A 10,512-nucleotide genomic window follows, 5' to 3' on the forward strand; every position below is an offset into this window, starting at 1 on the left:
CCCGGAGCTCAGGGTGGTGTCTGGCTTCCTGTCTGGCCCTTGAGCCACGCCCCGCCCCAACCAGTCTCCGGCCACTCCTCAGAGCTGTGGTTGGCTGCGAGCTGACCCACCAGGCCCTGCCTGCAGGATGTGCTGCACCTCGGCGAGGAGGCGCCCTCCCACCTCTACTACTGCCAGCTGGAGGCCGGCACCTGCTATGTCTTCACGGAGCAGTTGGGCCGATTCGCCCTGGTGGGAGAGGCTCTCAGCGTGGCCGCGGCCAAGCGCCTCAAGCTGCTTCTGTTTGCTCCCGTGGCCTGCACCTCCCTCGAGTACAACATCCGAGTCTACTGCCTGCATGACACCCACGATGCACTCAAGGTATCTTCCAGCCCCACCCTGCCACAGGGAGGCCGGCTCTGACAGCTGACCACCCCTGGCCCTAGGGAGGGGCCAGTAGAGAGGGGCGCTCCCAGCCCCCAGGCCTGGCTGACACCTGGGGCACTGCAGGAGGTGGTACAGCTGGAGAAACAGCTGGGAGGACAGCTGATCCAGGAGCCTCGCATCCTGCACTTCAAGGACAGTTACCACAACCTGCGCCTGTCCATCCATGACGTGCCCAGCTCCCTGTGGAAGAGCAAGCTCCTCGTCAGCTACCAGGTGCGGGCGCTCAAGGTGCTTGGAGCTGGGCACACCTGAGCTGGGCACACCTGATGCCACCTCTCTGTCACCCCCCACCCCCAGGAGATCCCCTTTTATCACATCTGGAATGGTACACAGCAGTACCTGCACTGTACCTTCACCTTGGAGCGCGTCAGCCCCAGCACCAGCGACCTGGCCTGCAAGGTGTGGGTATGGCAGGTGGAGGGCGACGGGCAGAGCTTCAACATCAACTTCAACATCACCAAGGTGGGCAGCACTGCCATAATGTGCTCCCTCACTGGGCCTACCCTGCCACCAAGCCCACCTCCTAGAAACCGCTTGGCAGCTCCCTCCAAGTCTCCCAGGGAGGGAGGTGCAGATGCACATGTAGACAGAGGCAGACAGATGCTGTTGGACTTGGGGAGGAGGAGATGGGAGCAGCAGGGAGAAGAGGGGGAGATGGAGCTGGCCTGGGGACCTCGGAGGACTTCCCTGAGGAGGGACTTTTACTGGGCCTGGAAGGATGAGTAAGAGTTAGACAGGCAGCAATGAGGGAACTGAGTGTGGAGGACAGAGGCAGTGAGAGGACAGCAGTGAGTTCTGAGTGATCAGCAGAGTTCTGCTGGTCAGCAGAGGGTGGCAGAGGTGACCCTAGGGAGGAGTGATGGGGTGGGAAGGAGAATGAGGTCAGAAGGCTCCTCTGCTCACTGGCTGTGTGACTGTGGGCAGGTCACTGCACCTCAGTGCTCCAGTGAGCAGGGCCCTGGCCCACCGGGAAGCAACAGTGCCCACGCTGTCCCCATGCCCTGAGGTGGTCCAGGCATTCCCCCAGCGTGAGGTAGCAGTGGGCTGGGCTGGGCAAGTTCTAACGGGTACCTCCACCCCTCCCCACTTCCAGGACACGAGATTCGCTGAGCTGCTGGCCCTGGAGAGTGAAGGGGGGGTCCCAGCCCTAGTGGGCCCCAGTGCCTTCAAGATCCCCTTCCTCATTCGGCAGAAGATCATTACCAGCCTGGATCCACCCTGTAGCCGGGGTGCCGACTGGCGGACTCTGGCCCAGAAACTCCACCTGGACAGGTGGGTGGGAGATGGGCAGGGAGGGGCTGTGAAGGCCACCTGCAGTCCAGCCTGGGCGGAGAGGATGGGGGGGGGCGCCGTGGACAAGACACACTCTGGGGCCTGTGCCCCAGCCACCAGCAGCTGGGGCATCCCCTTGGCTGAGTGAGGGGAGGCCCTGTCCTTGGGTGGTCTAGGAGGGTAGAGGCAGCAGCCTGAGGGAAGCCAGGCCACTGACGGGCTCCCCTCCCTTCTGCAGCCATCTCAGCTTCTTTGCCTCCAAGCCCAGCCCCACAGCCATGATCCTCAACCTGTGGGAGGCGCGGCACTTCCCCAACGGCAACCTCAGCCAGCTGGCTGCAGCAGTGGCTGGACTTGGCCAGCCAGATGCTGGCCTCTTCACAGTGTCAGAGGCCGAATGCTGAGGCCGGCGAGGCCCACAAAGCCTACACTCTCACCAGCTTTGGCACCCGCCAGGGACAGGCAGAAGCCACCACCGGGGAGAGCTGTGTGGACAGGTCCCCTCCTGGCAGACGCTGTCCCCTAACACTGGCCCTTCAGACCCTGCCCGCACTCCTTCCCCTCCATGGCCTGCCTGGCCGGGCTGGCACTGCCACCTGCTCCGACTCTGCCCGGGGCCCAGGGTGGACAGTGCCTGGAGCCCGGGCTGGGCCCAGCCCATCTGTGTGTGTGTATGTGCGTGTGATGCTACCTCTCCTCCTGCCCCAGCCAGGGGGCCGCATACACACGGGCATACATGCACACGATGGGCTCGGGACGTGGCCCCCGGAGCTCCTGCCTGAGCTGGACCTTATGCAAACATTTCTGTGCCTGCTGGGTAGGGGCACATCTGAGGGGCCTGGCTCCAAGCCTGTGGGACTGAGGGCCACAGCTGAACAGGGGGCGGCCCCTGGATTCAGGCACACAACTACCACACGGGCATGTGCCCATGCATGTCCCGTGTGCTCCTGTCACATGCATCCCCCCACACGTGCATCTCATGCTGTACACCTGGAGGCTGCTCACGTCTCTCACGCCCGGTGTCAGTCCACATCTGCCTCTCACATGCTGCCCTTCTCCCACCCACCCAGGGACACCCAATGGCTCCTCTCCGATCCCCCCCGCCCCCAGCCACGAGGAGCCCTGCCCGACGGGGCGTGTGAATATGCAACGGGAGTCCCGGGCTGGACAATGGCGAGTGTGCGTGCCGTGGCGTGCCCATTCTTGGGGCTGGCCGGTGCCCCCGTGCGGGGCCTGTCATGTGAAGCTTGTGCCCTGACTCTGTTTTAAGTGCATTCATGCACTTACACTTGGCCTTATGTACACAGCCTTGCCCGGCCGCCAGGGCGCGTAGGGATTTTAGCGGACGTGAATGTAAATAAATTATATATATATATTGCTAACCCAAGTGCTACTTCTCTCAGGGAGAACTAGGGGCCCAGGCCAGTGGCCATGGAGGGGTCATACATGGCTGTTTTGGAAGTCCTGGGTGTCTGGACCTGGCTGGGGGACAGATGGGGTCCCAGCCCTGGTCCAACAAAGCTGGTTGCTGGAGACTTCTTCAGACACAGGTCATCTGGGCAAGGCGGCAGGCAACAGCGGTGACCAGGGCTGCACCTTTGCCAGACCCGTCCTCTGATTGCAGGAAGGTGACCACACAGCGAGGGGCCAGCTCCCGCACTGTGGCTGCCACCAGGCTGGAGAAGCTGTGAGGGGGAGAGGCCGAGGTGAGGCCAGGTCAGCCAGGCTCCACCTGGCCATGCCTCCCTGCCCAGCCTTGCACCCAGACTCACTGAGGGTGCAACTTGTAGAGGGTTCCATCCACCCCCACGGACACAGTCAGCTCTTCCAGGCCCCGGTTCTCACGGATCTTCTCCACCACGGCAGCCACACCTGCCCCACAAAGCTGGGCGGCCCTCTGGGACACAGCCTGGCACACCTCCAGGACCATCAGGGCATCATCTGAGGTCAGAGACAGCCCCAGATCCTCCAGGATGGCTCGGACCTGCCTCAGGGCCAGGCTGTCACTGGGGACAGGAGGGAATAGAGCACAGAGAGGCAGGATCCTGCATGAGCGCCCCCCTCTCATGGCTTTTCCGTCCTCTGGATGCACCTCCCTCCAACCAGCATTCCACCCAACGATAGAGTCCTTTGGGAGGTGGAAGGAGATAATGCAGGCCTCAGCACCTTTCAATCTCAGAGAGAAACTTGGTCTTGAAGATGTCCCTGGTCTGAAGGTGCTGGGTCTGCTGGCCCCGGAAGAGAACTCCAAGGCTGGTCAAATGCAAGAGGGTGTGGCGGACGATCTCCCCCAGGTACATGCCACTGATCATCTTCTCAAACCTGCGTGAAAGTGTGTGTGCACACAGGGCAGGAGGCCCCAGCCCCGTGCCACCACCAGCCACATCACTAGTGCCAGCCACCACCAGTCACACCTGCCCAGCACAACCCTCACCTCTGCTTGCCAGTGTTGATGGATGCCTGGTCCACACTTGCATCAAAACGGGTACTGAGCATGCTGAGAGAGCCATCGTCCCCAAAGGCACCCCACTCCATGTTGATGCACATGTGGCCTGAGTCCCCAGCCACACTTGCCACATTCCGGAGCTCCTCCATGTAGCAGGCATTGGTGCCAGTTCCTTCAGAGAGGCCAGATGGGGTGGAAGCCATTTACTGTTGCAGACAAGATCCCTCTGAGCCCTTCCCACCGAGATAGCAAAATCTGGGCTCATTTCCTACCTCTCCATCTCCCCATGCTCATTGGCCTGCCCAGAGCCTGGTCCTTCTTCCTTCCTCGCATCCCTTTTTCAGACCCTGCCACCATCAAGCCCCCCAGGACTCCACTACTTCCCCCCAGCACCACCATCAGCGCATCTCCCATGCTACCCCAGGGTGCTCCCAAAATGCCCGTCATTCACATCATTCCCCTGAGAGGTGTGTGACAGCCCCTGCTGTCACATGGGTGAGAGGCCCAAGCCTTCCTGGACTGGCCTTCCAGGTCTTTAGTCAAACAGTAGGTGCTGGGACATGAAAATGAGACACAAGGAGCTCCACAGTGGCCAGAGGCTGGGCAATGAGCAGCCAACTCTGATACTTCCTGTGTGTGCCCAAATAGAAGTGCAAAGAAAAGCATCATGGAATGCCCAAGCACAGGTGAGTCTTCCTGCCTAGAAAGTCAGGAAAAGCTACAGAGAGGAAGTGACATTTGGATTTGACCTTGAAGCCAAGAAGCTTAGACAGAAGGCATACCCTGGGTAAAGGCTTTTCCTTCTTCTCCCCAACACACGATCAGCTCTAAGCAGGTGTGTTGGACCCTGGAATTACTCCATCCAGTTGTTAATTCACACAGCAATCTGGGCCTGCCTCTCTCGAGCACCTCCCGGTGCCAGACACTATGTTCAAGAAGCTCCCAGTCTCCTTTGAGGCTGCCACATACCTCCTGCTCTAAGAAACGGATGTCCAAGGAGCTATGGGATCCCTCCTCCCCCATCTAGCCAAATTCCTTTTTTCAAGGCTTTCTTTTCAAGTCTCACTCATGTCGGGACCCCTTCCTTTCTGATCTTGGCTTGTTGCCCTGGCATTTAGAGTCAGATTCAGCTCTCTCTGATGGCCACGTGCTCTTCTGGATTCAACCCTCACTAAACAGTCAGTTCCGAGAAGGCAGATATTTTCCCCTTCTTTATGTGTCTTCCTGTCCCTTCATCCAGCCCCCAACTGGCCACAGGAGAGGTGCTTAATAAAAACTTAGAATCTTGGGGACTTCCCTGGCAGTCCAGTGGTTAAGACTCCACACTCCCAATGCAGGGGGCCCGGGTTCGATCCCTGATCAGGGAACTAGATCCTGCATGCCACAACTAAGATCCCTCATGCTGCAACTAAAAAGATCCTGTGTGCCACAACTAAAGATCCCATGTGCCACAGCTAAGACCCAGCGTAGCCAAATAAATAAATAAATATTAAAAATTTTAAAAAAAGACTTAGAATCTTGGACTATTCAAAGAACCATCTCAACTCATTCTCTGCACACACCATCCCATCACTGGGGTCCCACCCAATTCCAAATACTCTGTAGGCCATGAGCCAGGCATAATGCTACACTTTGTCCCCTCCCATTTCATCCTTATAACCCCTTAAGACAGGCATCATTATTATCTCCACCTTAGAGATGAGGAAACTGAGGCTCTGGTGATTTGCCCAAGGTCATACCGGTGGAAGTGGCAGAGCTAGTATTTCCACCCAAATTTGTATGACTCCAAAGCTCACATTCATTTAACAGATGGGCAAACTGAGGTTCAGAGAGCTTAAATGACTGTGAGTCAGTAGCTAAGCTGGGCTAAACACCGAAGCTCCAGACCCTCAGCCCAATAGAGTGTTCCAGGGCCCCATTGAGTCAGGTAAGAGTGATGCCACATCCCCAAGGCCAGGGGAATGTTCAAATCAACAGGAGGCAGTAAATTAGCAACAGGCAGTAGGGGCACAAAACAGCAGGGCCCTCCTCACCTACAATGAGGCCGACCTCGCAGTGGGGGTCCTCGTAGCCACAGGACATCATGGTCCCCACCGTGTCATTGACAATGGCAACCACATTCAGTTCCACTGCCTGCACACAAAAGGATGCTGCTAGTTGCTGGGCAACGTGGTCGTCACAGCAACTAGCACTGGACCCAGAGGTCTCTACTACAGAGAGCCCCTCACATCAGGCAGCGGGAGACCCTTTGCTCCCTTCAAGGCCTGTTACACCAAAGCACCCCTGCAGGCAGACTACTTACCTGTCTGCGCCCGATGGCTTCCCGCAGCAGACACACAACATCTTGGCCCTCACAGTCAGATGCATTGAAACCCTTTGTCCAGTTCAGGAGGATGCCCTGGGGTGGGACCAAGAGGAAGCAGGAAGCTAGATTTCCCTTGGAATCCCACTTTGCCTCTCCAAAGCCTGCATCCCATCAGAATGCAGTATATGATTCCCTCCCCAGGTAGGATTCTGTGCCTACTCTGTCATACGACTAAGGGCCTTGCCTTCTGCCCCCTCCCAATTCCCCAGGAGGATTCCAGTGTGAAGAAACCTATTAATAACCATCCAACCTACGTCTTCTACTTTTAGTGCCAGAATGCTCAGATAGTTTGAGGGTCTGGCCATTTTAAGACATCTGCCCAGGGCTTCCCTGGTGGCGCAGTGGTTGAGAGTCCGCTTGCCGATGCAGGGGACACGGGTTCGTGCCCCAGTCCAGGACGATCCCACGTGCCATGGAGCGGCTGCGCCCATGAGCCATGGCCGCTGAGCCTGCGCGTCCGGAGCCTGTGCTCCGCAATGGGAGAGGCCACAACAGTGAGAGGCCCGCGTACCGCAAAAAAAAAAAAAAGACATCTGCCCAGAAGGAATGGCCCGTTGTAATTGGGTTAGGAATTAACAGATCTGGTAAAATGAATGCTGTGTGTGAGAAAGGGAAGGACAGAGAAGGCTCAGAGGTCCAAATAACAGCAGCGTCTGCTCTTCCAGAAAGAGCTAGCAAGAGTCACTTGAAAGGAAGGAATTCTCAGAGTTGGGACGGAGCCGTGTCAATGGGAGATTCACATGCATGTTCCAGATACGAGTGAAGGATGAATGGAAAAGCCAGAAACCAGACACCTGGGCAGGACAGGAGGGGACAAGACAATTTACTGTGAGAAACTGGCCTTAAATTGTGAACTTAGTAATGGGCGCCTAGCTGTTCTTTTCTTATTGTGCTTCCTCTGAGGGAGAGGACAGGGGAACTATTCCACCCACCATTAGGAGAAAATGACTGCTCTGCCCAAAGTAGACGCATGGAGAGCAGGTCTGGGAATCTTTGGGGCAGGAGATTTTAGACATATTAACGGACATTTCCCCCAGTAATATTTCCTTTTATTCCTTTCCCCATAAAACCATAAGACAGAGTGTTCTGTGCTCATTGTCCCAAAAACAGAAACCAGAGATAGTGAGAGTGAATGAGAGGGAGAGCCAGATCATGAGTAACAGCAAAGTTTCCCCACTCCCAGATGAGAGAAAGACCCCCTGGTTTGGGGAAGGTGAGGTGGGCAGGAGTTAGAGCCAGGTTCCGGATGGCTTCCTGAGAAAGATGTCCTAGGCCCTCCACCCTGGGCCTGCCCCTGTGGGGAAGGGGAGGACACAGAAGGGATTTGGATAATCTGAGAACAGAGGCAGCCTCTGCCCTCCTTCCCCACGGAGGGGAAGGTAAGGTATCAAGGCAGTTGTCAAGACCCAAGAGAGCAAGATGCAGAGCCCAAATGGCTGGGGCCTGGACGTTTCCCCCACGTCCCAGCTTGTCTGCACATTCTATACAGCAAAGGAGGGGTCCCTACCTGGATAAGGGCATCCCTGAATTGATTACCATTAAGTTTTCACTCCTGAAAAGAATGTGGGCTCAATATAGTAATTAAATTCTGTTAATAGGACCGTGTTTCCTGCATGCCTGATTTTGCACAGAGTCCCACCTGCTTCTCACACCTTACAAGGAATAATCAACAGGTGCCAGAATAACTCAGGCTGGAGGAAGCAGACGAGCAAAGAGACACTGCTGACTGCATGATCCAAAGGAAAGCAGAGCACAGAGGCCCGTGTCTGAGAGGTCAGAGCAGGAGCAGAGGGTAGGCGAAAACCATAGGAAGGCTGGTTGGAGTAGAGTAGGCAGAGCTTCCCAGAGACCACAGGTGTGGAAGAACCTGGTGGGCACCTTCAGGGACAGCAAGCTCCTCATCACAGGAGCTTTTCAGCAGAAGTTGGGGGTGTTGAGGAGGAGATTCCTGGGAGCTTGGATCAGAGGTCTGGGAGGAGCCATCTCCATGGCAGGCCTTAGGTGTGTGCATGAAAAGTCTAGCATTCCTGATGAAGGATGCAGAGGTGTGTGCTGAGTGGGTGTTGTGTCTAGACCTGTGCCTTCCCCTCTGCCAACCCCAACCAGGCCCTAAGAAGGATACCAGCAAGGCCGGGAATAGGAAAGAGGGCAAAGAAACCATGCAACCACAAGCCCCTTTGAGAGACAGAACAATCTGCTCCCTGCAGATACCCTCGGCATTACAACAGTGCTGTGGGTGAGACAGCCAGTGTGTCCTCTGGTCAGTCCCAACCTTGGTCTGCACTGCTCCCAAGTGCCCAGACCTAATGCTGGCTCCACTCTCCTGCCCACTGGCAGCCCCCAGGGGTAACCATGTCCTTCTCCATCCCACACCTTTTCATGGCCCTGGATTCCAGGCCATTTCACCGCATCCCATCCACCTGGGCACATCACATCTGGGGAAACTGAGGTTGGGTGCAGGCCCAGCCCTGCAGTGCCTCCACCCAGCCCTCTCCCTAGCCCAGGAAGCCCTCTCCAGGCCTCCTGCCCACTCCAAGAAGAGTACGTTGGTGGAAAGCCTCTGAGGATGGCTTCCCGCAGCCCTCCCTCTCTCACCTGGTCCAGGCCGAGCTGCGTACACGGGAAGGAGAAGGTGAAACCCAGGGGGAGGCTCTGCCCACTCAGGCCCTGCTTCTCCTGGAAGTCCACGATGCAGTCCACAATGTGGTCAAAGAGCTGAGGGGTGGAGCAAGTCAGGGAGTAGGCCACTTGGCCCTTCCCCGCCCCCTGACATCAGCTCCAACTTGTGGGTACCTGCTGCCCAGAGCCCTGGGCCACGCACTCCGGGATGGAGTAGATCTGGCTGGTGATTTGCACACCTCCAGTGGCCACACGCACCAGGAGGACCCGGAAGTTGGTGCCCCCCAGGTCCAGGGCCAGGAAGTCCCCACGCTCTGTGGGGCAGAGACCCTCAGTGCCAGGTCAAAGCTGGAAGCTCCACCCCCACACATGCTGTGACCCCCAGGAGCCCATGTCCCATTCAGGCCAAGTCCTTACCACTGCCATCAGGCGTGGCCCGGACGTAAGTGGGCAGCATGCGGAGGGAGGAGGCTTCCCCTTGGAGTCCCTTGGCCATGGCCTCTCGCATCTGTGCCTGCACTGCTGCCAGCTGCTCACGGGTCAACCGGAATGGTGCCAGGGTCTCCTCCAGCAGGCACCGGTGGGCAGCCAGGCGGGCAGCCACAGCAGTCACCATTGCCACACCCTGGCCGCCCCCGTCCACAGAGGGTATGAAGGAGACATCACATTCGGGGGCCAGGAGCATCACTGTCTCCTGCAGGATGCTGAGGAACCTACACAGACACACATCAGGTGCACCCTGGCTTGGCACCTGGCCCTGACCCCTAGGGCTTGCAGAAGCCCTGGGCTCCCTCACTTCAAATCAATTCAATTCTAAACCCATCTATGCACCAACCATACGCCCAGTGCCCCCAGTGACACCCTCCCTTGCACAACCAAGAGAAGCCTCTTTCTCTCCTCTGACCTCTTCTGGCCTCCCCAGCCCCTGTCTGTCCTCACTTTGCTTGGGTGCCATTCATACCCATCAGCTTGCACCAGTGGTACCAGAGTGCCCTCTGGGTGTGTATCACAAACACACACTTGTTCCTGCTACCTGCTAACACAGGATCATCTGTATTCCAAATACCTGGGGTGTCGCTCAAACACTCGGCCTCCAGTGGCCACAGCGATCTGAAGTGTCTGCTGCTCCCGGCTGTGCTGGAGACGGGAGAGGACGGCAGCCAGGGCAGCTGCACAGAGCTGGGCAGCCCGCGTGCACACAGCCGCGCATACGTGCTGCACGAACTCGGCATCTGAGGCCCTCGGGTTCAGGCCCAAGTCCTGCAGGATAGCGTGCACACGGGCTGCCCCAGCAGAGGGACTGGCGGGGACAGGGTGCTACTTTGGGGCTGAAGTATCCCCAAAGCTCCCTGCCCCCACCAAACCTCCATGGCTACCTCAGGGA

The 10,512-nt window shown here is 57.6% G+C and overlaps 2 protein-coding genes across 2 annotated transcripts in view; one reads left to right on the top strand and one right to left on the bottom strand.

Annotated features, from left to right (window-relative positions):
• Positions 1 to 2,102, top strand: part of UNC5A (unc-5 netrin receptor A) — a 64,940-nt gene extending 62,838 nt beyond the window's left edge. Inside the window, exons 11-15 of the mRNA XM_007463077.1 lie at positions 127 to 360; positions 490 to 639; positions 724 to 888; positions 1,520 to 1,698; positions 1,937 to 2,102. Coding sequence (XP_007463139.1) covers positions 127 to 360; positions 490 to 639; positions 724 to 888; positions 1,520 to 1,698; positions 1,937 to 2,102 — 894 coding nt within the window. The remainder of the gene's footprint in view (positions 1 to 126; positions 361 to 489; positions 640 to 723; positions 889 to 1,519; positions 1,699 to 1,936) is intronic.
• A 948-nt stretch (positions 2,103 to 3,050) lies between these two features.
• The window catches only part of HK3 (hexokinase 3), a 14,891-nt gene continuing 7,429 nt past the window's right edge, over positions 3,051 to 10,512 (bottom strand). Inside the window, exons 9-18 of the mRNA XM_007463078.1 lie at positions 10,195 to 10,428; positions 9,546 to 9,841; positions 9,303 to 9,442; positions 9,105 to 9,224; positions 6,447 to 6,542; positions 6,178 to 6,277; positions 4,133 to 4,316; positions 3,865 to 4,020; positions 3,471 to 3,704; positions 3,051 to 3,383 (exon numbers count right to left, since the gene is read on the bottom strand). Coding sequence (XP_007463140.1) covers positions 3,239 to 3,383; positions 3,471 to 3,704; positions 3,865 to 4,020; positions 4,133 to 4,316; positions 6,178 to 6,277; positions 6,447 to 6,542; positions 9,105 to 9,224; positions 9,303 to 9,442; positions 9,546 to 9,841; positions 10,195 to 10,428 — 1,705 coding nt within the window. The 3' untranslated portion in view covers positions 3,051 to 3,238. The remainder of the gene's footprint in view (positions 3,384 to 3,470; positions 3,705 to 3,864; positions 4,021 to 4,132; positions 4,317 to 6,177; positions 6,278 to 6,446; positions 6,543 to 9,104; positions 9,225 to 9,302; positions 9,443 to 9,545; positions 9,842 to 10,194; positions 10,429 to 10,512) is intronic.

Source organism: Lipotes vexillifer, unplaced genomic scaffold, assembly GCF_000442215.2.
Source record: "Lipotes vexillifer unplaced genomic scaffold, Lipotes_vexillifer_v1.1 scaffold514, whole genome shotgun sequence".
NCBI lineage: Eukaryota > Metazoa > Chordata > Mammalia > Artiodactyla > Lipotidae > Lipotes > Lipotes vexillifer.